Source organism: Merops nubicus, unplaced genomic scaffold (assembly GCF_000691845.1).
Source record: "Merops nubicus isolate BGI_N331 unplaced genomic scaffold, ASM69184v1 scaffold20032, whole genome shotgun sequence".
Lineage (NCBI taxonomy): Eukaryota > Metazoa > Chordata > Aves > Coraciiformes > Meropidae > Merops > Merops nubicus.
The window spans coordinates 24,749-52,403 of NW_008593087.1; the positions used below are offsets into that span (position 1 = coordinate 24,749).

A 27,655-nucleotide genomic window follows, 5' to 3' on the forward strand; every position below is an offset into this window, starting at 1 on the left:
GCACTCTGTCTCTTCATCAAGATCATTGATGAAGATGTTAAACAGAAGTGGTCCCAACACTGAGCCCTGGGGAACACCACTTGTGACCAGCCACCAACTGGTTTTAGCTCCATTAATCACCACTCTTCGGTCCAGCCCTTAGTGCATATGTTGTGCCAGTTATTATATGATGACCAACCATGAAATAAAATGAAACGGAACTCCATGTGCATCTTTCACAGGCTGCTCACTCTGTCTCTGCAACAGCTCCTCTGCCTCTTATGTGGATTATGTAAGGACTTGCATGTAAGAGTCAATACTTCCAAGAGGAGGTAGCACAAAAGAAAGTGGGAATTTAATCTAGCCATGTCACAACTGGAATATAGTCTTGCTAGGAAAATAATCTTCACACTGAATTTAAAAATCTATAGTGGCTGACAGCTCACTGGGATGTCCAGAGGTAACTTTGGTAATAAATTTTTTTTTTTAAAAGAGGATTATCATGTTTGGTCCACCTAGGTACAGAAATGGAACAATCGTGTTTAACAGAAGAAAAATGAACCTCAAAGGAACAATGCTCCCAGCAATGTTTGCTGCTTCCTACTTCACTATTTACCATGGCAACAGATGAAATGTGACAGCAAAAGCCAGAGAAAAATGACCTATTCACTTACAGTGTTCAAACTAAGAACTAGAATTCAACTGACAGCTTACAGTATTCCAGATATTAAATGCCTATACTCCCTGAAATAATGGAAACGTCTGATTAATTACAGAATAATTTCTAGTCTATGAAAGAGTAATTGAGTATTAAGTTCTTACATCTTAAAGCTTCATCTAACTTCTACATCCTTTCTTGTAAAGAAAATGCAGTTGCTGGAGGAAGTCTAATTCTTAATTCTACTCCATAGGCCACAATAGAGACACAAGCAGTGGGAGGCATCACTAAGTAAATTCCAGACATCAAACAGAAGTATAACCAAGGCATGCATTACTTATGAAATGACACTGGTTTTACATTTTAAGAAATTAACACACCTTTTAAAGCAAAGTGAATAATAATACAGCTACAGAATCCAAGTCAGAGTTAATTCAAACACAGCATTGGAACTGATATTTCAGTTCTTTATGGCACTTTATCTTGATAGGTGTAAGCATTGCTTTTCAAAACAAAGAGCAAAAAATACAAGCTACAGAACAGCATTCAAAAGTAATGCTACCAAATGACTGAGTTAGACAATATACCAAATTCTGGACAGACTAGGTAGATCAAAAAGTCATTCTCTTTCTGAAATGGTATTGCCTGATGAAACTAGCATTGGTAATGACTAGTTCTGACTTACTAATTGGCATGACAATCATGCTAAGATTCTTCCACAAGGGAAAATGTTCCAAAGAGAAAACATACAGACAAAATTCATATTACCATTATTATTTTTTAAAAGAAGACAGTAAAAGGGTAAAATTAAGATATGGGGAGCCAATTTTGGCTCACAGTTGAGTTTTATTTATCAAACTGAAAAATCTCTCTAACTTTCCCTTTTCCTGTAGAAGACCAAAACTATGAGATGTACTGTTTGCATTACAATTACACTAATTCAATGCAGGTCACTTGCTTTTTACTGAGTCCAGATGATATTTAGTAAGCTAAACATGGGCCAATTAGCTCAAAGGGGAAAAATAAAAAAAAAGTAAGATAAAAAAAAAAAGTGGGCTGATTGCCGCTGGATAGGTCATACAGTGGCTACAGAACCAAATTGCTTGAACTACATTTTGATTAACATCAAACAGAACTGAAGCTAAAAACTACCATTTTTAGTTTCTCCACGCCTTCTAGATTTCTCACATTGAAATACACTAATTTAAAAGCCATCTCTTTCCCACCCTGAGGTGACAAACAGGCTTACCAGAAGTTTTTGCTGTTTCCTTTTTCTCCACTCAATTTAAAACCTCACATTTTTAATATTCTAAGGAGTACAAACAGTGTAGTTTCCACTTAATTTTTAATATCCCCAGTGGCTAACTAACCTTTTCAAGCCTGCTCATTTTAACTTACTACAGTAAAAAAGGAAAACATAGCACTGGAGACCTAGTGAACACTAAATATAATAATTGTCTAAGCTTCTTCTATTTCTGCAATAACATTTGTATTCTTAAAACAACCTCAACTGCCATGTAATTATCCATACCATAACCTTCACTGATAACATAGAGAAACCAGTTCCAGAGGAGTATGAAAAACCTTAAGCTTATCTCCAATAACCAAATAAACAATATGTCTTTGCTAATGTCTTAGTCATGATTAAGGGCTGAATCTTTTCTGACAAAAACACTAGCTATAAAATAATCAAAATCTATGCTATTAAATAAAACATCAGCTTAGACTTAGTGTACCTGACTGCAAATCTACCAGTAGTGTCCTTTCTATCTATGTCTGAATTTAGCATCTTTTTTTCAGAAGTTTTCCACTTCTACAACAGTAGTATCAACTGCTAAAGTAAAATGTAATATGTATTATAAAACAGTAGAAATAGTTGTTCATTCTGTAACACAGTGAATTATGTAAGATAGTGTTTATTTCTATCATTTCAAGGTTTTGTACCCATCTCTACCTCCTTCCAATGTGATCTGTTCAGCTTTTAATAAACTTCACCCAATACAGGAAACAGGAACATAACACAACACACTAATTAGACGCCATTATGCTAATGGTATCTAACACTAATTAGTTGTCCTCCAGACTTGCTCATCATCTTCAAAATATTGCACACACTAGAGGAAAAACAGAGAAGTCATGCAGATAAAACTGCTTAGTTGGATGTACATATCACTCTACAGGATCAAGGACATCAGGAAAAAAATTCTTGATGTAATTAAGAAAAAAGCTCATAGTGTGAGGTTTAACATTTTGAGGCCAGAAAGACATACAGGCCTGAGATAAGAGATCCACAGTGGTGTGAACTGCCCCTGCATCTAAATTTCTTTGCTTAAACCAAGTTTTAAGCAAACCTGGAGGGAGAATACAAAAAACCAGCAAGCACCTATCAAGATTCCAAAATTATTTAACCTGGAATATTTTATTGCAATGCTGACAAAATGTGATAGGTTTTGGTTCTGATCTCTGGTCTATGTTGTACTGCCCTGTCCAAACACTTACTAAACCCATTTTCTACATTTTTGTAAGGGTCTGGTTTAACCTGTTGCATTTTGTTCCAGAGACACGTATGACTGACACTGCAGGGAAAAAAACTGAAAGCAAGGCCCTGTTTGTACTGTAGGTACACACAAAACCAACGTTCTTTCAAAAACAGTTTAGGAAAAAAAAAAATCTACAGCCTTCATTAGTGGAAAAATCACAGTTTAGCCACGTGGCTGCTGCAATTACTGAAGTATGCAAACAATATAGCAATGGTTAAAGCAGTGACTAGAAATTCTGGTATCATATAAATGGACCATATCACGCCCTTAATTCCTAGTAGCATGGCCCCAGTCCATGCAAAAAGACCTCAAGGCAGAAGGTGTGAAGAAATTTTGAATGCAAAGGTTCTTCAAGACATGGCAGCTATATACAGTTACATGTATTGGCCTTTCCTCTCTCCTTGAGCAGATGTGTTAGCTTTTATACTCATGGCTCTTCTTGCAATATTCTCCAAGTAAACTACACTATTCACTGAGTAAACTACACAGTTGACACAAAAAGCATCCCAAAGAGCATCTTATCACAACTCATCTCACTTTAACAGCCTGCAAATGGCACAGTATTTTACAGCACATGTATGGAAACAGCAAGTGAAGGCTTCACAGATCCAAGAAAGGGATGCTTTGAAAACACTGAAGATCTCACCTCTCTCTCTTGCTCTAATTGTATGCATTCATTCCTCTCAAGAATCACAGAAACTCCTCTATCCAACACGGTCCCCAGCTTGAGATAATAGTATCTAAAGAGCTCCCTATAGCAGACACAACAGAGGCAAGAGATATTCATAAGAAAAGAGAAAAATAAACCATGCCTGACTTCTATAATGTTAGCTGAGGGATGCATGCAGTTTTGGAAAAAAAAAATAAAATCAGCTGGTTAGCTTCCCATAAGTGATTAAAAAAAAAAAAAAAATTAAAAAAAGGCTTAGCATGGAATGGAGAGAATTGTTACTTTCTAGAATTTCCAGGGCAAAGAGACCTCTCTTGGAAGTCTCGTATCTCAAAAGATAAGTCTTAAAACACTGTCCCAGAAAAAAATTTTCCTGAAAACTGTGAGAAGCCGTACCTGAGAAATATTACACCATTGTATACACCTGAAAAGATAAAAATTGAGCTCAGTGAACAAACCTGAACTTCCCTTGACCTCTTGCATCTTTCCTTTGCCATTGTTCCTCAGGAAGCTGACTCTCATCTGAAAGAAAGCCTGTTCTTGGTCATATGTACATATAATGTCCTCAGGCCATAGAGGAGGTATTATGTCAAAAGTTTCTGATGCAAATGATAAGAGGTGGATGATAGTGTCATGGTCTTGTTAGAACAGGATGAAGACTGAAGCTGCACCAGGCAACCTGAGTCTCAGAGATATTCTCAAAGTTAATTATGAGTCCATTCATCCAGACCAATGCAATATGCTAGTATAAAACAGGGTCATCATAAGACTTTCTATTAAGAGTGCCATGACCCTACCTATAACCTTTACATCTCTATCAGTCCTTAAATTTTTCTCAGAGTCTCTCCTCTATCACTGAATTTAGAACTGATGTCTTCCCTCTGCAACTCTACATGTTCAGCTGAAAACTAGGCTGCAAAGTGCATCCAAATCTATTTCAAATAAGAAATAAGAGCAACTGAATTGGAAGACAGCAAGAGTTGGAAAGCTGCTGAAGACTACTGGCTCAAACATCAGGTAGAGAAAGGCTGGGCACTCTGCCTGAAGGCAGGGCACTCAGCCCCAAGTGCAAGTGATAAAGCAAGGGTTTCTCTAAAACAGACAGCAAGAGGAGAAAGCACAGACAGTGATACCTTCATTATTCCTCCTGCAGTTTCTCCTGGCTCCTCACAAGGGACTACACGGGGATAATGCTCTGAAGCAATGACTCAAAACACAGCATAGCATACACCAAAGGGCCTTTCCTGTGGCATAGCCCCAGGCACTGGATTACCAAGGCCCCAACAAGCCCAGTGTCCAGTGAATTATCTTCTTTGTCCACAAACAGATACGCTCACCAACGAATGGAATAGGCCATCATAAGTTAAAGGGAACATAAAAACATATGGCATAAAAATGCCATAAAGATGATTGAAACTATCCAACCAGGACAAAAAAAATTCACTTCAAGAAAACTGAACTTATTTTAAGCACTAACAAAGTCTATAGATAACCCTAAGTCAGCTGCCATACAAAAAGAAGTTGAGACGCAAGATTCCTCCACCCTTTGCTTACACACAGGAAACTAAAGAGAGCGTGAGTGTACCTGTTATAAACTCCTGGGCTGTAACACCTTACTATGTTAGACTGACACAGGCAATGATTTAGAAAGGAACCACAGAATGAGAAGAGACAAGCTTCAGTTGAAATTCAATCACAGACTAAACCAAAAAGTTGATCTTAAAAAAAGCTGTAGAAGTTTCAGATAGGCTAAATCAATTTAGAGATTCAGTGCCTGTAATAATATTTTTCATATGACAATATCCAGTGACTCCAAACCAAAGCTAAAGTGTTTTCATGTAAATCTGCCTATCAGTATAGATAAATACAGAATGAATTACTGGGAGCTCTGATGAACTTGCTTCAAAGGACATACCTGACATACAGTTAATGTTGGGAACATGCAATAAAACATTCATAAGCAACAACCATTTCCTACACATTACTTTAGCATTCCTAAGGCATCCCTTCTTAGCAATAAAACTGACAGACCGTCAGTTTAGTATCAGATGGAGATCTGAATTCATCATAGTACTTCAGCACAAAGATTTGGTAAAGAACCATATCCACATCAACGGTTCACACTCATGTGGTCAGAAAAAAGACATCATGCAAGCTACTGAACAAACAATGCCTTACAAGTGTTGGTAAACTTGGGGATTAAAAACAATAATTAAACAAATGGGCACTTTTTTGCCTGCCTGAAAATATCTAGCTGCAACAGGGCACTATTTCCAAATACATATAACCGAAGAACTCACATGTGTGTATATATACATAGTGTTCTTTGAGAGAAATATATCCATACTTATATACCTCTGTATATAAAAAAACTAACTCCATAGGTAGACACAAGGTCTTTGATTACAGATACTAAGATATATATGTATGGATTTTATATATACACATACATATGTCTCAAAGAATTAACTCCATATTTATATAAAATATGACCAAAAAAAATTCATTGTCTTCTTCACCTTCACCCAACAGAGGCACGTTTCCATGTTTGGAAGTAGCTTGTAACCATGGGAAAGAAATAACAAAGAATACAATGCTTATTTTTGTCTGAAAATCCTGAGGCTCCTGACCATCTATTTATCTTCTGGAGCAAGTGTTTTAAATTCATTGCTCTGCCTCTGAACAAGATTTGCAGGTATTTCCCTACCAAAGCTGGCTGTACTGGAGGTGGAGCAGAACTCTACAGCACTTGGGCATCAGGTTAAGCTAAGGTGAGTTTTTACACTGTTATCAGTTACTTCCCATTAGCTACTCACACACACATGCATAGTTACTGGTTTTTGCCTTAGGTAGCTGGCATGCAGAGACAATAAAATACAAGTGAAACAAATACCACTGAAAAATCTGAAAGCAGAGGTGCCCTCACTGAAAGCAAGGTTCTTAGCTTCAGTAAAGTTCCTATCACACTGCAGTTCAGTCATATCAAATAAGAGGTAGGTGCAGTATGACCTCTTTCTCTTAATATGCAAACTTCACATATATGAAGACCAAAAACATAATTCAAACAAATTCAGTCACAAAATTTTCCACAGATGTGGAGAAAGGTGGTAAGTGAAACAGAACTGCAATCTCTCAAGTAGATTGTCCTTGACAGGACAAGAGGTAATGCTTTTAAGCTCAAAAAGAGTAGATTTAAATTAGACATTAAGAAAAAGTTCTTTAATATTAGGCTAGTTGATCACTGGAACAGGTTACCCAGAGAGGTGGTGGAGGCCCCACCCCTGGACACACTCAAGGTCAGGCTGGATAAAGCCCAGAGCAACCTGACCTAGTTAGAGATGTGCCTGATCAGTGCAGAGGGATTGGACTACATGACCATTCCAGGTCCCTTCCAATCCAATACATCCTATGATTTTAAGAAGACTTTGCCAAGCTTCACCCCTCTGGCTTTACTTACCCTTTTCTCTCCTGCCTGCTGGAGAGATCCCGTTTTCCTAGCCAGCAGGGATAAGAGAGGAGATGGAAGACATGAAAACTCATGTGGAAATCAGGGAAAAAGACAACAGTTCTAAGAAGATCTTGCCTGACCTTAACACCACCGATTAAGCATTAAAGTTTGGCTTTAACTTACAGTAGGGAACCAGCCAACCATTATTCTGGCTAAAAATAGAGCTATCTAACACCCTCTACTTCCAGAATGCATCCCACACCTGCCAAAAGGCACAAAATCTTTTCTTTAGAACCACTGTTCTATGTTTTAAAAATACTGATAAAAAAAAAGCTAAGCATACTTATTTTGTCTATAACAAGTAGTCACCTTTGTTTTAGTAGGGAATACTCAACCAATTTATTTAATTAAATTAAAAATACACAATGATAAACTGAAGAAGTGAAAATGTAAAACTTCTCATAAATTTGCCAGCTTCCACCAAGAACAGCACCTGAAAATGACACCTTACCTTTGCATGCCCCAGGTATTAGATTTCTCTGCCATTTGGACTTAACACTACATACATATAAAGGACTCTCTCAAGGAAGGAAAAGCCATCTTGGTTGACTATCACTGGGATGGTTATTTGAAACCAGTAATCACACAATTCTTTCACATTCTTATCATATTACCAATATTTTATCAGAAACAGATGTTAGCAGCACAACTTACTCAGAATTATTGAACAACTTTTCTTTCAATTTCATAACAAATTAGGCAACGCTTTGTTGATGCATGTGAAAAAAGTTACAGATCTGCAAGCCCTAAGGCACACGACCGGGTGTCATAATCTAAACCATCACCAGCTGAAATGCAAAGGTATTAGAAACATAACATTTTACTAGATGGAATAAATTTCTGCTGCAGATTACAATCTTTGTTTGTTAATAAATTTTGAAGTCTCAAAAGCAGCCAAAAGCTACTATTTCAATATCAAAAGCCTAGTAGAACTCTTAAAAATTTAATACTACAATTCCCTGAACGTTTACAAACAAGTACTGAACCACAGATAATTAAGTAATTTATTTTATTTATTAAAGGCCAATTTTGGCATAGCAATCATGAAATTATATAGAGCTTTCAGTTCATAACACAAAAATAAAAAAGAAGCTACTGAAGGGAATAATACAGAAGTCAACTCACTTTGTGAGTCTACCACAGCAGTTGAGCTTACATAATAATTCTCCAACTTAATTAGAAGGGAAGATATTTTCAATAGTTGCCTTTAGCTCCAGATTTGGTGTCTTAGCCCCTGCTAATCCAGTATAGTGACTTTAATTGTACTCTGCACGGATATTTATAAAAACATAACTGCCAGACTTAACCAAAAAAAGTGAGGACTTTTGCCAATTGCTGGAATTCTGGAGTGTGAAATTGCATGTTTTAGTAACATGCACTGAGAGAGCGTTCTGATCAAAGTAATATTATAACAGGAAAAAAAACCTATAGTTACTGTGTAATTGCCACAGTTGCCAGTTTCCATCTAGTCACCCATGTCTTCTGATAGCTGCGTTACAAACACAATTATGACGTTCACTGTAGACCTTTTGCTTCTGTTAACAGCAAAGGTTAATTTTATGGAAAATATGTTCCCTTGAGGTCTGTAAGCAAGTTGAACCAACCATGGTTTTATTTTCCAAATATTAGTAAGTAATCAAGCAGCAGTGGGAAAAGAACATACTCGCTGCATGAAAATGAACATTATACACACTGACTTCATCCATAAGAAGATAAAGTACTAAGGAGTCAAGAACAAGCCCTGCAAAAATGCAGCCAAGGAGTTCAAGTTGTCCGAGGAAGCCAAGATGTACTATATCAAAATCGATACCTGTAAGGATTGTCAAACAAATTGAGTCAGAAATATAAACTACTAATGATTTTTTTAACTTTTTTTTTTTTTTTTTTAAATCTGAAGGTAACACCACAGTTCAAACACTGTTAGTCAGAAATGTAATTTTACCCTTCTCTGCGGTTATGTTAAAATATTTACAAAGAAAGAGGTGACAGAGAAAAGGAAACAAAAATGGAGGGCAGAATTTTTTCATTAAAACTTTTTCTTGCCTTTCTGTATGTAACCTAATGTTAGTTTTAATAACTCCCAAAAGCAGCAAATACTGATTTCCTTTTTTTTTTCAAATATGTGGAATTTGATTTGTTTGATCGCACTTGCTGAAAGAAAAGCATACCTGAAGTCCAAAGTCTTCTTTAAATCTCCTATCAACCACAGATGTAAAAAATAATAATCACAGGTATCACTTAATCTACCAGCAGAACACTTTCAAGAGGCAGATGAATCAGGAACAGATACAGTTTTATGCAAAGGGGATGCTTATAACTGCAACATGTTTTAAGAACACACATCCAATACACAACAAATCCAACATGAAAGAACAGCCTGCTTTGACCTCTTGCACAAATCAAAGTCTACAAGCAAATGTGCAAAAGCAGGTCTAATCAGAACAGGTTTTGTGAACAGTGAAAAATGTGTTAAGCGATTTAAACGTTCTGCATGACTCAGAAATAAAGGGTGGGATTAAACTTTGACTACAGGAATGTAGTTAAACTCCTGTTTTCTTTGATGGGCAAGGAACACCAGAGGCTTTCGATCAAAATGACCAATGCATTTCAGAAGAGAAATCAGAGCACTTCTTCCCAAAGTTCTTTGGTTTTTCCAATTAACTCTTTCAATACTATAAATACAAACATGTAATTTTTTTTCTTTCCCTTAGAAGTTGGTACTATTGAGAGCTCAGGTACATCAAAAAGGGACAATATACAGAGCAGTTCGGTATCACTGAGAATTGTTTAAAAGATCTCTGAAACATTTCAAGACAGACCAAGAGGCTGGCTTCTTGGGAGCAGTTTCTCAAAAAATCCTCCACCTGCAGACCTTTATGTCCATGTATACTGAGGTAAACTTCTGCCTGCAGACAGCCTCTCCTCCTGCCCCCAATCAATATGACGCCAATGAAAGCATTTACAACGCTGTTCAAACACCAGCTGTGTCAGCACAGCCGACGTGATACACTTCTGCTGATGCAACAGCTTCTCACCACAGAACACAGAGATCACTCTTCCCATCCTCCCGTGCTTCTCTGACAGCATCAAATTACCTGAGCTCAGGATTTTGGTAGGAAATTAGCCCCACCTCCAAACAAAACAAAACAAACAAACAAAAAAGAAAGAAAGAAAAAAAACAAACCACCAGACAAACAAACGACAACCCACAAAAACACACCACCACAAAGCCAAAAACCCCCAAGCTTTCTATCACATCAGAAATTGGGATCAGATCAGTGAGAAAACCAGACAAGTTTTTCAGATAACACAAGCATGAGAGATCATAACACTAGGTGCAAAAATCCTGACATACCTTAGAGGTGTTACCTTCCATAGCAGCAAACTGAGCTGATTAAGTTTTACATTTTCATTAAGTTGGAGAAAAAGGTAGCAAAGGTGTTTAAAGTTTGTGATTATGTTCTCAATTATTTTTATGAGAGTTTGCCTTTTTTTCTTTTTTTTTTTTTTTTTACACACTTTAAGAGGTATTTTAAATTTCTCTTTATACAGTTCAAACTTTTAGAATTTTTATCCTAAGTCATGACATTTTTGAAAGTTTTCAGAAGAACTCCATATGACAAAAATTGCAACTGAGGACATGACTGTGCCACCTTGGTATAGCCAGAACTGACAGAGTCAAGTCATGGCAATATTGGTCTTGTGTGTTCATTGAATAAGTTGTCCCAGACTGCTGTTCCACCAAATAGTCATTGCTTCTGAGACACACTAGAAAGAATACATCTAGCAGAGACACATTTGCCCGTATTAACAGTCATGCCTGCACTGTGTAGCTGTATTATGGGCATGTTAATCAGGTTGATTTTTATCCCATAAGTTAATTGAAAAAAGAAATTTAACAGGTTAAACTTTGTATCAGCTAACTTTATGCTTTTTAATCTACACTCAACTGGCATAAAGTCAACAAGCCAGCAGCAGAAATACTGCAGTATTTCTGTAGCCACTTCAGAGAAATGGATTTCTGTGCCCACGCTGAGTCCAGGCACTATGAATTGATTCAGTATTAAAGGTTAAGAAGTGCAGCCCAAAACAGCAGGTAGTTTCTACATGGAGAGTGGTAAACATGTAAATGAGCTCAGAGGCCAGGTATGTTATTTGGATACAGAAGCACACCGGTGCAGTGCGCGGCTGCTGAGCTGCAGCAAAGTCACATACTGCCCTCTGACAGCACTGCTATCTGAGCACCCATCAGCTTCTCCACACCCAGACAGACAGACTTGCCCTTTAGCTTTTAGCCCCTCCTGCTGCCCATCCAGGACTAGAGCAGTAAGACCTTTCTCTAGCTCCACCAGCTTACTCAAGTATTTCCAGTCTAGCAAGAACCTTCTAGCCACTTTGTACTCTCCATATTTTCACACCAAGAAAGTAGCATCACGTCCAATTGTTTCAGAGTCACCATTTATATATGAGAATTCACATGAAGAATCAACTTTTAAGAAACATTGTACTGATTTCTTTATACAATTCAATTAATCTGATTGTTTAAAAACATTGCATTCACTAAAGCTTCTCTTTTAATTTGTTTTGGAAGTTAGGAACTTACACATGCTCATTTGCACTCCCCAGACTCAAATGCTTACCACTTCTAAATATAAAGAAATACAGTTTGCACAAATTAGTTTCACTCTTCAGAGAAACAAACAGAAAGCAAGACGGAATAACATTCCTCCTTATCTGACAAAAAAATGGAAGTATTTAAAGTGCACACGCAGTTGCTCTGGAGAAACTCCAGGAGAAAAGGAAGACAGTATAAGCCAAGCTCACTTGTGCGTGTATGCACCTGCCCAACACAGACATGTCTTCTGTCCCAAGATCAGAGTTCATGATAATTACATTTCTGAAGGAACATCCCGGTTGAAAGAGATGACTATTTCAACACATGCATGTCAGTTTGCTCATAAATCTTGTGCTTGCTAATGCCACCTGGTTTACATTTACTTATGTAAACATTCATAGGATGAAAAAAGGAGCAGCAGCAGAGAGAATACTGGGTCACCATCTCTACCGCCAAGCCCACAGTCACAACACCAGGATCCTGGGAAGTACCCCAAGGGCCACCACAGGTTCTGCTGAATCCCATCAAAGGTCCTTCCCACTAAAACAGTCTTTTCTGAAAACAGATTCCTTCATTATCTTCCACAAGTATGGTACATTTCTGAAGGAAAATGGAGAACATAAAACCTGAAACCTCCTGAAATCTCCAGTGTTTCTGTAATTGTTACTATAAATCAGAAGTTCTCTTGTTAGCTATGATTTGCTCCACCAGAACACCAATGTTTTGGTATTTTTTTGAATCACCAACAGTATAGCCAGTAGTACAAGAAAATACTTTACAGAGCAGACTTTTGCCAGTAAACCAGAGTTTTTCAGGTAGGCAGATAATGATAAGCAGTATTTCCAAGAATTATACCCATTTCTGCTTTTCCAAAACACAAAGTAGAAAATGATAATGCATTAAGATTGGAGGGGTGTTTGGAATGTCATATGTGTAATCTATATAATGTGAATTCTCAGGCATGGTAAAGAGGCACAGGAGAACAAAGAAATCTGGAGGTAATGCTTCTGTTGGCTTTCTTTCCCATGGGAATGCCAAAAATGAGAAACTACACCTGGAATAAAAATTTGGATCCACACAGCTTTAAAACAGAGCACATATATAAAAACTATGAACATTTATTCTACTTTTCTGCAGCTAGACATTACAGCTTTCAAACACAGCTTTTTCTGCCATGGATATCGAAAGTACTTCCCACATAGTGTCTCAATGCATTTTTAAAATAATGTAACACCACAAACTGGCATTAATACAGAAAATGCTAATAGAACAAAAAAAAAAAAACACACAGACAAATTGCATACCCAAATTATTCAAGTTAGTTCAAACTACTGACTGTCTGGTAGAGGTTAGTTTAATTATTCAGTTAGTAAAATAAAAGGCCAAAATGAAAAAGTCAGGCTGGTTTCATTCTTCTCAAAAACCAGGGTGGTCTATGGGCCATTTTTGATACCACTGGTGTTGCTGGGGAAACAAAATGAAAACAGGTGCCATCAAATACAAATTAACAATTTTTTTCTATTTTAAACTACCTTAAACCAAAGTTTCCATAAACCTTTAAACTGATACTACAAATTTGACAATACTTTATAACAAGAAAAGGATTACAAGTTGTCTTTAGACCATCAAGTTTTAACTGAAACAAATTTAGACTGATTGGCAACCCTTCCTCTTAAATAAATATATTTTTTCCATTAAATATGCATCATCCTCTTTAAAAATGACTAGTGTACATTTTAAGGCAATATAACACAAGACAAAAATGGCGTATATACAGTCTTAGTAAGTTTTCTCCATTCCAAATTTTAACCTTCTTTCAATTTAAAGCAATTTTTTAGATTTTTTTTTTTACAAAGTAAACAACCTGTATGGACTTAAAGCATTTAAAAATTTTATGGTGAGTAATAACAGAAGCTTAATATTTTCCTCCTAATCTGATTGCAGTTTTCTCCCATATGATTAAAAATCAAATAAACATTCCTTTAAGTAAAATCCAAGTAATTACACTTTGATTTTAAAAAGTGGAGTAACACTTCTAGAAATTGGTGACAAAATAGTCAAGTTTCTTTAAAGTGCTTCCCCCAAGTCAGCTAGCTATACTGACAGAAAACATGTCAAAGTTTAAAAAAAACTAACATATAATTCATTTCCACAAATAAGTGTTGATTCAGGCTTCCCAGGACCTCTTAGAATTAATTACCAAGTTCTTTTTTGACTTAACAAGACACTGGTCACATAGAAAAATAAAAACACACAGACCTACTTCAATTGAAAGCAATACGCAAATTCCCTCTTTTTCAATAAAGCTCTCTGCCAGACCTCTGAATAAAAATTGACGTTGCATATTTTGCATTAATCCTGGAACTTGAGAGATGACAGAAATAAAAATAAATAAATAAAAGCATCTGTAGTAAAAATATATAGCTCTTCACTTGAATGTTTTTAAATCTGTAGTATATTTTAAAATATTCTGCAGGATATTGTAGAATTTTTAGGAAAAGTAGTTATCACAATTCTGTGCATAAACACCTTGCTGAATAATTTTCTAAGGCCATAGTGCAAGTTAAAAAGAAATTGAATAAATTCAATGTACAATGGTGTCTACAAATGATGGAAAGGCTTCTAAAAATAATGCCTGGAAAGTTAATTAATAAAAATGTCCTGTAACATTAAAATTTTGCTCTAAGTTTTAATGCATGTTAATGATTTACTATCACTTTCCAATTTAAAATGAAGTTTTCTTGAGATCTTCAAGTTGCAAAATCGTTTTCCTTTGCACTTCGAGCAATATTTACAGTTTTATTAACATCACTAAAGAGTAGATCTATAGTGATTTAAAACTTCTGAGTGAGCTTTTGGGTTGGATTTTAGTTGCTTGTTTGTTTATAACATTTGTCCAGGGAGAAAGCAGCCAGCTCAGCAGCAGAGGATAATAGTAACTTATGCTGCACTAGGTTTGTCGAATGCATTTCTGGCTTTATCCACAATATCATTTCTATCAAATACTCTTTAACAGTGTTTATTGATGTAGGGCTTGATACAATGCCCACTCAAGTCATCAAGAATCCCCCCATCAGTTTCATGGCTTCATTCAGCCTCTGTTTACTGTTCCAACATCTTTGAAAAATAATATTCCCAGGTCAAACATTTCCCTACCAAGTATTTTGCAAATAAGGAGGTAGTATCGTGGTATGGTCCTTTTTCCAGATTAGCACTTCTAAGAATCTGAATCATACACAAAGGATACACAGCGTTACATGAAACTAACCATGATCAAACTTCCTTTACCGTTATTTTAGTCAAAATTTCAAGTGAACTCACTTGTTTGTAATTATGAAATTACTGTTCTGATCCTCCACTTTGAAAGTGATTAATCAAAGTCAGATAAAACCATCAGCCAAAGTATGGTTCAAATTTCCTACTCAGGAGTAAGTATAAAAATATGAAGTAATTTAATTTTAATTAAATCCTCATTTAGAAGCACAAAATAAATGTTTTCCATTTAATTCAAATTAAACTCCAGTTCCAGTGCAAATTTAAAATATTCTCCACTTCTGCTACTTTATTACACATGACAGATTAACTTTTCCTTTTTGTGCACATATGCACAAAAAAAACCCTAAAGAATCATTTAAAAATTTACAGAATGTGTAATTTTTAAAGGAATATATAAATTACTTATTCTATCCCCCAAAATTCTAGTGATATGAAGGAGTAACGATGCATTCTCTAAACCACTGTGAAACATTTATGCTAGGTTCTACAACCACAAATACTTTTATCTGCATTTTATTTATAACGCAACAGTTTTACTATGTGAATTTTCAAGCCCACTCTTCACTGAATGGAAAAACAAGTTAGATGCAAGAAAAGAGAAGAGTAGATAAGAAAAGCAGTATGTACAGGAAGATGACAATCGCATACATTAGATTGTAGACTTTTCAAAAGCTTTAATGTGGACAGGAATAGGGCCTTGTCATCCTCTAATTTAATCATACACACCTCAAGTAATGTAATGCTTCCATAGTATGTGCAGCAATGCCAATACCATACCATTCTGTGCTGATTAGACAAACATGAATGAACATGAACCTTTACAAAGTGTTGATTTCCTCTCATTAATGAATTCTTCTCCAGACTTCACAAAGCTTTGCCTGTCTTGTCTCAGTAGCATCATCTGGATTTCCAAAGCTGAATCCAACCCAACCTTGTTTGCCAATATCTCTATCTATTTACTTTCTTATGCTCTTTACACTCTGCTCTGTATTTTTCCTCTCTGCAAAGAACCAGATGCTGTCAAGGTATTATCTTGATTAAAACAAATTAGATTATCAGTCCTGCACCCTTTGCAAATCTCTAGTGAACAAGAACTGAACTACCGTATGTATCCAGTCTTTTATGTGGTTTGTACTCTCAAGAGTTCCAAAACTCTGAGAGATCTGTCAAACTTTTCTGTGGGAAGAAGGAAGTAAAGGCTCTTAAGAAAGAAATTACTAAACTTCTTCAAAAAGTTCCTTGGAGTATTAGGGAGAAATTTTTTATCATGTGTAAGTTTTGCCAGAGGGCAAACTGTATTTTTCCAATCTTGCTTTCTAACAGTATCACAAAGAACACTCCAGTTGAAATGGGCTGATGTTAAGCGTACTATCCCTTTGCACAGCAAGCTGTCAAGTCTTAGAAACTGGATGCTCTGCTAGCACATCAGCTCTCTCAGAGGCTCAATACATGTAACTGAATCTGGTGAATTCAAGCAATGAATTACTGATTACAGTTTAAGACAATAAGTAAAATATCACAGACTTCGTTACATGTGTTTTGCAACTGGACACCTCTAAACTTGTCTGCAGTGTCTGAGAACAACTCACATACTATTTCTTTTATTCTGTTTATCTTTTTCTAATAAGCTGTGCTTAGTATGAAGGAACTTTCATTAAAATTCTGTGCTAGGCATGCTGAAAAATGGGAAGAAATTTTATTTCTATATCACTGAAATGCTGGGGTCTGAACCCCGAGCCCTGAGTTAAGGTTGACATATGGGTGATTCCCACAGCCCTTCATACAGAGGTGGTGAGTTTGCCTTATAGCTTCCCCCCAGGGTGCGGCCGGCCCTGCAGGGAGAGACATAAGGGAAATGAGCCCCAGGGGTCCCGCACTGAGTTGACAAAGGCCAGGTGTCTGCTTGGGGATAAAAGCTGGGACCACTTGCAGGGAGTCAGGAGTGTCTGTCTGTGGAGTGCACTCCACAGAGCTTCCTGGTTCAGGGAAGACCTCCTGACTCTACCTGGAACTGGGCTCCAGTCTGCTCAAGACCTTTGCGAACGCGGGCCGATCGGGTGAGAGTTGCCATGTGGGCACCTTTCTCTGATATGTTTAACTTGCTGGTCTGGCTGTTTCCCATGCCAACTGTGGGCAACCTCGGGTCTATGTTTGTACCACCTGTTGTGAGCCGAGTTACGTCCTTTTTGGGATCGTTGGGGGTGGCGTCAATTATGTACCAGCTGATTGACTTGTTTGTACCCCCAGCAATTATTCATGGAATGTCCTTCTTGTATACAATACAGTCTGTGCATTGGTTCATCTTCCTGCTGGTGGTGGTATCATTTTTGTTGGGCCTGGTCGTTGGCAGAACATTCACAACAAAATAGACTATAAGCTAGAGGTTCATACGTGGGTTCACCTCCTCACTCAACAGAATATTCTCAACAGAATATTCTCCACTATCTCCTCTACAGTGAGTAGATAGCAGTCCTGGTCACAAGGCCTGGTGAGAAGCAAATGACCAGATTAAATCCTTTTTAAATTCACTTCCTCCATGAATCATGCAGGTATTAAGTACTAAAAAAGAAGTTATGTTCAAAGGGTAATATGTCAGCATCTATGCCTCACGTTTCCACAAACAACAGGAGCCTAAGGAGGAAAGCACTTGAATCCTCCACAGATCATCTGACATATGTAAGCAAACAACAAGCACATATTAACTAAAATCATAAATCATAACTTTAAGTTTGGAGATCCATATATATCGTGACATTAAAAAAAAAAAATAATTGTCTATAGATCAGGATCTCTGCAGCTCTATGAGCAGTTTGTCCATGAGCCACAAGTGCAACTCTGACAAACAATGATTTCTTCACAGGATCACAGTCTGTAGTTCATTTAGTTTCAAATTCACCACTAAGAATAACTCGGCCACAGTGAAAGTTGATGGCAAACTGACACAATTACCAAGTATGTAAAAACTGGCTCTTTTCACCTAGTAAAAATTACATTACTGCAATAGTTAACAGTTGCCTTAATTGCATTCCAGAAAATAAGTATTTCCTCAATTTAAGTTACATAAAACAACCCAAAGAAAACTTGATTTACGCACCTATTAAAGAACCCTGACAAAATAAGCAACAAAGTCCAACTCTCACCACAATTACAGCAAGCACGAAGTGGCACCTTAATGCACAGAAAGAGCAACTCTCCTGGTGATCAGCACAATTAATATCCAGATATTAAGGTTCTGGCAAAGTCTATGCAAATCTCTCATTTAGGTATGCACATCAGGCATTTGCTCACAAGCAACGGAATACGAACAGATGTGCTAGCTGAAATGTACACAACTATTTAATTTGCCCAACATTATCATCTCGATTCCAGAAGCCTTGTTGAAAGGAGTCAAGTCGTGAGCAGAGTGTTAGAAACTGGCCTACACCTCAACAATAGTTTACCACACCAGAAGTGGTTCAGGTAAAGAGGTCCATTCACATCCTATAAACATTGGTCATTCTTCAAGGTTAAAAAAATAAAAATAAAAAAAAATTTTAAATCTATGTTTATTTTAACAAGTGAAATAAATCTTGAATGAAAAAAGCATTTGAAACTTTTCTTTTCTAAATGTACTGCTGGAAGAAGTGTCTTGTCTGGGGTGATTTACTGATACCAAAATTGCCATACAACAATTTTTCACATTCAGATCAGAGCAGGTAGACAGGCAACTTAGATTTGAAGTATCAGTATATTTAAAGAAAATTTAAAGCTTTCTTTTTTAAGAAACCTTAAACAAAGCAAGTCACATTTCCTTATAGAGTTCAATCCTGAAAAGAAAGTTGCTGAACTAAAAAAGACAACTACCCAATATATAATATTCAGATCAGCACTGGTATTTGTATAGGTGCAATTGGTTTGAACCACATACTACTACTACTACTACTACTACTACTACTCTCTCAAAGAGAAAATGCTACGTACCCTATTATCATATGGCATTGCACTTCTCGTGGTGATTTACATGGGAAGTAACTCCTCTGACACAGACTTCCTCCCCTCTCCCAAACTATATAGAGAACATATGACAAGTACTGTCTGGTATTAATTGTGCTCATTTTTTTTCTTGAATGAAGTTATAACACCTATTTGAAATTCTGGTCATAATAGTACCACAGAAGCCACACCTGCTTTCAGCTGCAGGCAAACTGAAGGCCAGTGGAAGCTTACCCGATGAAGTTCAGCTGTATCACAGCAACAGCATTCAAAGGTGGAAGAACAAATGAGTGGAGGAGGAGGGAGGCTTTGTGGGGGAACACTTATCCATGAAAGGCCTAGAACCCAATGTCATTTCATTGATATGCCCAACTAGAACAAGTCCAAAAGGACAGGTAGGACAGGCTACAAGAAAGTCAGTTTGGCCCTTGCAACAGGTATTTGTTGAAGATTGATATTCCAAGAACTGGATGTATTAAGAGTTTCACATGTATTTATGAATTTAAGTATTTTTGAACAGTCTTGATATGTTAAGTTGCCTAAAAGCACATAGGATATTTAATTGTAGGGAACTATTGTAACATGGAGTGCACAACAGAAATACTGAAGAATTATGACCTCCCTGAGGAATCCCACTCAGTGAGTCCTGGTTACCACAGCTCACTGTCATTCTTCCACAAGATTTTGAAGTGGTAGTAAAATAATAAACAGTAATGTATAATCAAAAATCCATATTTTAAATCTCTTTAAATATTAGTTCACTCTATCTAGAAACGGCAGGCAAGATCTCAAGTTACAAATTAACAAAAAGGGTCTCATAGAAAGTTCTTAAAAGGAAAAGGACCTTCAGAAGTTAACTCACACTCTTTTCTAAAGATAAGCAAAAGCCCTAAAATAAGGAAACCATATAGTATACTTCTACAGACCTACTCTAAATTAAAAGCAGTAATGCTGAGATAAGATAGGTGAACTCTCAAAGGAAATAACAGAAACCGATGAGACAATTCCATCTGCTGGAGAGAAGAAATGCAAGTGACTATACAGAAAGACATCTGACATTGCCAGAAGTGGTTTTTCTTTTTCCCCTCTCCCCAACTTCTGGCACAAAAGGCATAGAGGAAACTATTTTCCCAACGATTAAAAAACCGGTCTCAATCAGACAACAATACTCAACATGACACCTTCCTCAGTTCTTACAGCTTTACACAGCAAAAATTCTCACTTCAATCTCCAGTTTTAATGCAATATGCTGAGCATAAAAAAAATGGGAAATGGTAGATTGTTATAAGATACATCAAGAATAAAAGGTTATTACAAACAGATTAGTGCAGGGTGGAAATGACACAGGCTAAGCAGGAGGCATGGATAATCTGGGTAAGTGCCATGGAAAAATAAATATCATGATTGGACTTAAGGCAAATGGAAGCAGTTCAAATTGGCCTCTTCTAATTCACTGTAGAACATGTGATACCCACATGTCCATTTCTAACAAACCTCACCATAAAGAAACAAAGGCCAATACTGTGAAGTGTTGAAAAACACATCTACCACCAGCTTCTTCCATAGCACAGCAATGTGAATTATTGCAGCTGCCTGATAAGCATGAAAGAAAAGAGATGGGGAGGAGAGTTTGGCTTTTTTGGGGGGGCCATAGGGGGGGAGAGAGCTACCAGCATTTATCTGAATGAAGCATATCAACCTGTCACTAAATGTTGACCTTGCAAATAAAAGCAAATTTTTATAAAATGCAGGTTGCAGTTTTACGGTCAGTCTGCAAGGCCCAGTGCATGGCTGTGGCCAAACCTCCCCTGTCCATCTACATGCTCCAGCTTCTCCAGCTCACCTCTGACAGGTTTCTGTCACGTGCACTTCTCAGAACATCAGCTGCTTTATCCAACTCCATGGGAGGCCACAAAAATAATAGTGTTTACTTAACAAAAAGGTCAGGAGTTCCTGGAGAAGGATAGGCTGTCTCTACAACCAGCTGCCCACACTTAAATTGGCTTGAATTAATCATAAAAATAACAGCCTCACAGCAGTGTATGATCATGGCATTGCTTCCATTACAGATTGGGGGAAACAAAGGAATTTAGAAACAAACAGAAATAATAAAGACAGATATTGCATGGTGAGGAGAGACTGAACAAAGCAGTTAATAGTTTGAATTCAATTCAGACAGTGAGTGCTAAGACATAAATACTTATACCACAATCCCTGCAGGACAGCAGGGGGGACACAGGAACACAGCTGTTAGAACATCTCACTGCAGCTTCAGAGTAGGCCATTGGGTCTTGTTCTAGAATCACATTGAAGGCCCCTTTAATTAGCTCCACTATAACTTGATAACTGCTCATCCTAGCAGAGCAATCAAAGGCAGATGCAGACACTGCCAGCCAGCCACATGAACCCTGGTTGCTGCACAGACTACTGCAATCAGCATGCTTTTAGCCAGGCTGCACAGGTTAAGTTATCTAGGTTTGAGTTAATTTTGACTTATCAGCAAATTCCTTGCTATTTCTCGTGGCTGTATCACAAGATTTTAGGGCAACCTTGAGGATATCTGTACTTCTTCCTCTGTTAAAACTACTTGAAAATGCTCCTCCTTTGATGTAAGTTCAGAGAAAATACACAAGTTTCACTTTTGATTATTAGCAAATGCATATAAGAGCTCTGACATTGAATATGTGAGGCATTCCATAATTCTTACGTGAATAAAACATTAGATTTACTGGGCTGGCAAATGGTCTTGGCCTTTGAGCCTCAAACCAAGTATGCCAACTGCTAGTTCTGTCAAAACTCGGGTTTGCAGCAGAAACAAGTGAATTAACATTGACGACACCTGCGCAGTCAAATATGTTAAAACAGGAATACTTGAACAGAAAGAAGAAATGCTGGTTTTTGCCCCCACATCGAATTCCATTTTGCACCTCCCACTTCTCATTCTTTCTCAGCTGAAACTGGTAGATTTCTTTAGAGTAGCTAGAGTGTGGTTAAGCAGAGGAAGTTATGCTTGTTTGCATGGAATCTGCTATTTCCTCTCTGCCAACACACTTGTTTAAAGAAGTCATGTAATATTTCTATTAAGCTGTAAATGCAGCTGACGAGGAAATGGCCTACTGGCACTGCATTACCTTTGTGGCAGTGCCAAGCACCCTACAGCAAAACAACGTACATGGTAATTTCAACATGCATTCCCAAGTAACAAAATTGGGCCTTACATAAATACCACAGAACTCCAGCAACATCTAGAAAAAGCAATGAAAATTTGCCCAAGCTTTCATGCTTGCCTGTATCAATTCCATGTCATAACTAAAACAAAGTAGGAAAGCATCTGCATATGTCCAAAAGTCCTGTGAAGCTGTATCATATGACAGTGGGAAAAGCATTGCAACTTAAATCTGTGTATTTCTTGTTAACCACTGTAACAACTTGCTAATAAAAATTAAGAAAAACTGTGGGTATCAAATACACGAAAGAGTACTAACTGCATACAAGCCCTTAAAAACAATAACGTAATTTATTAAAAAGAACACATGTTCTATGTAATCCAGAATTGTTGTGTTAAATTTGTTTGGCCTTTGATAGCATTCATTTGACTACAAGAATTATACAGATTCACAAGCTTTCAAACTCAGTGACCTTTGATTTATAAGCAGCTATTGTCATGTATATAAAAATGCTCTCTGATAATGTAGTCCTTGCCTTTCAATAGCTAGTGCAACTACATATAGTGATGTTAAAATGAACTCTGATGTAATTAAGACATTTTCATTAGAAGTACAACCAAAAACCCCAGTATGATCAAATGTATTTAATTTGTAATCAACAGTTCTTCAAAATATTTCTGAATGTTTTTTCATCTTAAATAGTTTCCATCAAAAACAAGCTTCAGACATACATATTGTGTTCTCAGCTATCATCTGAGTATTTTCAGTTGGAACAGTCATTTTAAAATAGTTAATTAAGCTGAGAAAAAAAATATGGTGGAGGAAAATTGCTTTTCTTCCAAGACTATGTTATATTTTCACTAGCTTTAACTGAGCTGCACATTGCCATAAAACTTCAGGAAACATCTCTGCTCCAAAACGCACATACAAAAAACAAAAAAGAAAAATCAAGAACCCTACAAACAAAAATCAAGAACCCAACAGCACTAAATACACTTCAATTCATACATGCATCACCTTACAGTAGTCACATATGAACAGTACCTTCTCTTTCAACAGTGGTGGCTTCCTTATATTAAGATCCTGATACATGAACCACCAACAAAAGAAACCTGAATAAAATATTATTAATACAAAAATTTAAAAGTGGCTTACTAATACCAAATGAACTTTAGAAATAAATAATTCAAGAACGAAGTATTTATTGATGCTCAGTGCAAGCAGTGTAGCTATTTTATAGCTCATTTCAAAAACATAAAGCATGACTAAGAGTGGCAACAGTTACACCTAGATAAACACTGGTCCCCATGAACTTCTCCAAGTAATTCTTTTATAACTGCTACTTCTCATACAGCAACTAATTCTGTTTATATTTTCTATTGCTAAAAGTAAAGTAGTTAGGTGACAAACTTTAAGAGTCAATAATAGATAAAAACTGTCTGGGGTTACAAATATTAGCAGTGCTCACATAGGACAACTGTGAATCTTTTAGGGCATCTTCACTTCTGAACTCCCTTTCAAAGCCTGATGGCCCCTCGCTAACAGAACGCCAAGTCCAAGTACAGCATGGACGAGGCTCTATAATGTTACCTCCAAGTCAGTTAAGCGCTTACTGCTTTAGCTCTCTCTCAAGTGGAGATAAAAGCATTCTGAAACTTTAAAAGACATGTTAAAACAAAACTGCAGTAAATAGGAAGCAAGACAGCGAGTGAAAATCCTTAATCTTAATCTTTGTGCAACAAACATACAGGTTTATGAATTCGGATTTGTTTTCTCTAGTTTTGGATTTTTTTTGTTTAATACAACAAACACAAGAACACTACCACACAAACTTACCCTCATTGGATGAATATCAGCATATGGAGGCTTTCCTTCAGCCATTTCTATTGAAGTGATGCCAAGTGACCAGATGTCTGCCACGCAATTATAGCCAATCTCTTGTATTACCTCAGGAGCCATCCAGAATGGAGTTCCTATAACAGTATTACGTTTTGCCATTGTATCCTGTAATTATATTATTTATGCAATTAAAACAGAGATGTTTATTTGCAGATTCTTTTGATATTAATTCTGTATTTAAGTTAAATTAGCCACCCAAAGGTCAAACGGTAGTGACATCCAGTGAAGGTCAAACAGGTTCAGCCCATCCGCCTACAGAAGCGAAACAGGAGACAGTGATCATAAACCTCAGAGAAAAGTTTAAAGTCAGATCATCAGGCATTTGAAGTACACTGGGTTATAAAAATAAGCAGCTAAAAACTAAATGGCCTTGCAATACATTCAATACTCACCATGATGAAGCTCTACCACTACCATTAGTCATCCCTCAAACACAACATTCAATGCAGAAGAAAAAGTCAGAACTCAAAAAAAAAAAAAAAACTTTTAGTAACACTAAAGCTTATTTAAATGAACTTTCCACAGGTACTTACTGTTAACTGGCCAGCCACACCAAAATCAGCTAATTTTGCATGCCCCTCAGTGTTAAGAAGGATGTTTCCAGCCTTTATATCTCTATGTATTTTTCTCATAAAGTGCAAGTATTCAAGTCCTTTAAGAGTAGATTTCAGAATAGTTGCAATTTCATCCTCTGTAAGCTGCAAGACAACACAAAACCGTTTTCAGGTGTACACACAGAGTGTATGTATTTGAATCATTTAAAACATCATCATTTTATATAGATTATTATAAATAATACAATATATCCTGGGTATTTAAATACATGAATATGCCTAATAGCAATTACAATTAAAAACTCTGATCTACTAACTTAATCCATATAGCTAAATTCTTAAACGTCCACTAGATGATCTGTAAGGTCCTTTCCAACCCAAACCCTTCTATGATTCTGTAATTCTAATTAGAGCAAGCAAGCTACAAAACTAGAGAAGGGCCTGACTAATGCAGATCAGATGGCAGAATAAGCAATATTCTCGTGCCTGTCAATCAAAGCTACTACTCTCTAGATGTTCCTTCATATGATCCTTCATAAAGGATGCTGCGCAGTTTCCACAATATACAACTAATATATTTATCATTAAGATCATACATACTAATCGTGAAGTTTTGCATTACTTTTGTCAAAACAAAGGTAGCGGTGGTCACCACTGGACTAGATGGCCCATACCAGAATATTTCCCTGGGAGAAGAGATAGCCTGTTCTCTGCTGTGGAAGGCTACAACTATTCCTCAAACATCCATGCCCTTGAGACCTCCACGCAGCCTGACCAAACAACTAGCACAGTCCTACGTTTGGAACGAGATGAAAGGATTGACGTGGTTTTTTTACTTCTCAAATTCCTACATACAGAATGCCTGCTAAGTCTACAATTAGTAGTACCAAGCTTTTGTCCACCAGCTATTCCTAATTACACTACTCCTAGTTTATCACTGTCAGCAATTTGCAAATTAGAGAGAGTGAATTAAGAGCTTCTTCACAAAAACAAACCAAGAAAAGCCCCACAAAACAAAAAGCAAGGGATAAAAGCGTTCAAAAAGTAGCACAAGTTGGTTTTTATCACAAAACTTGCAAAAAATGCATTCACCAGGGATAACTTGTTACTTTTTATTTGTTGGGAGTTAATACAGCATGCAGAAATACGAACACCCAAACAGTGCCCAACTAGTTCACAGGATTTTACTGAAGTCTGTCAGGTAAACCATTCCTTTTAAAGGCTAGTGCCTTCATTTTATATGGAAGGTAAGTAAATACTGGTTTTTGAAAATAAATATTTCTCATTCTGCCTGTGCTCCATACAGACACAAAGCCACAGAACTACACCCATACAGATATGCCCTACTGACCTTCCCAAAACCCTTTTCAGCCCTGAAAAAGGACATGAAAGATTTCAGGGTTATGCTGGAAGGTGACAGTAACTATTATAATTTGTTCCTTAACTGCAAACAATTATAGAAATGATTGAGAAAGGATGCCAGCCAGATGCTGCGGCCTTTTTCTTACACCATTCTTCTTTCCTTTTTTCTGACTGATGCAGAGAATGAACACTCACTGAACTTCTACGTTCTTTCTAAATTACCTGCATCACTCAACAATTGCTAGATTATATCCTCATAGGAAAATACAATCTGATTGAATATAAGGCTCCTCAGCTGCAGCCACAAACACTCTATTTTTTAAAGTATCTACCAACAGTGTTAATTAGTTTGCTGCCCATGCAAAGGTTTCCTGTTAGTTCTTAAGTGTAAGTAATCCCCATGAACTATGCTGTAATATATATCACGTTATTATTGCACTATGAAGTTATACAGTTGAACTAACATAAATCTTAACAGAACTGGCTCCAAATATAGTTTATAATATAAGCCACGTTTTAGCAAGCATAGCTATTACTATGTGTGATATGCAACACGCTAGCCTGCAACTTTCCAAGTAGTTGCAGCCATTAGTACCTTCTGGTCTCTAAATACATATCCCTTTACATCATGTTTACCAATGCATAACGCTATCTTCTATGGCCATGCTGAATTTTTAGCAGGTTCCTTTATGGTCTTTAATAACTGTAAAAGCATCACAAAGGAAACACTAAGAATCGTTTGTTTTGCTTTATTTTTTTTTTTTTTTAAGCAGATCAAACAGGTCTTTAGGTTTAAAGCTAAAAAAATTAATTATCAATGATTAAACACCTACTAGAAATAAAGAGGTGGTGTAGACTGGGCAGTCCAAAACACTTCCTTTATTTACTACTTTGCCATTTTTATATACCATCACAAATGATACAATAAGCTGCAACCATCAACCAGCAAGAAGTTGGCATATTTCATTACCAAAGAAAATACAATACAGTTAAGGAAAAAAAATTTAAATATCAAGATATATCTTCATTTATCTGCCTCATAAACTACACGGACTACTGAGTAAACTATCAGTCTGCACAGCTGTTTATCTTCTTTGCTTTACATTAACATAATAACACACAAGCTCTTGAACAAGCATTATCAGAAATATAGTAAGAATGAAACTTTTGCAGCTACCAGACCTCTTGAGAACACTTCTCGGATTTTCATCAATGTTTATTCTAGAATAAAAGCAAAACTATATACATAATTCATTTCACATGATGCAATTTCTCAAGAAAATACAAAGAAACTATTCACGCAACTGAAATGCTGTTCAATTACAGTACACTGGTGCTTTAATGTAAGAACAAAGCAAATTAACTTTACACATTCTGAGAAATGCAAGAAACTGCAAAACTGAAGATGAATACTCTAATTTGGCTGCAACACTGGGTTGCATTTTCCTTCTTTCC

At 36.7% G+C, this 27,655-nt stretch overlaps 1 protein-coding gene across 1 annotated transcript in view; it reads right to left on the minus strand.

Moving 5' to 3' along the window:
- The window catches only part of LOC103768224 (serine/threonine-protein kinase 3), a gene marked incomplete at its 3' end in the record, with an annotated part of 51,516 nt that overhangs the window by 21,127 nt on the left and 2,734 nt on the right, over window positions 1–27,655 (minus strand). Inside the window, exons 2-3 of the mRNA XM_008935367.1 lie at window positions 24,818–24,982; window positions 24,222–24,389 (exon numbers count right to left, since the gene is read on the minus strand). Coding sequence (XP_008933615.1) covers window positions 24,222–24,389; window positions 24,818–24,982 — 333 coding nt within the window. The remainder of the gene's footprint in view (window positions 1–24,221; window positions 24,390–24,817; window positions 24,983–27,655) is intronic.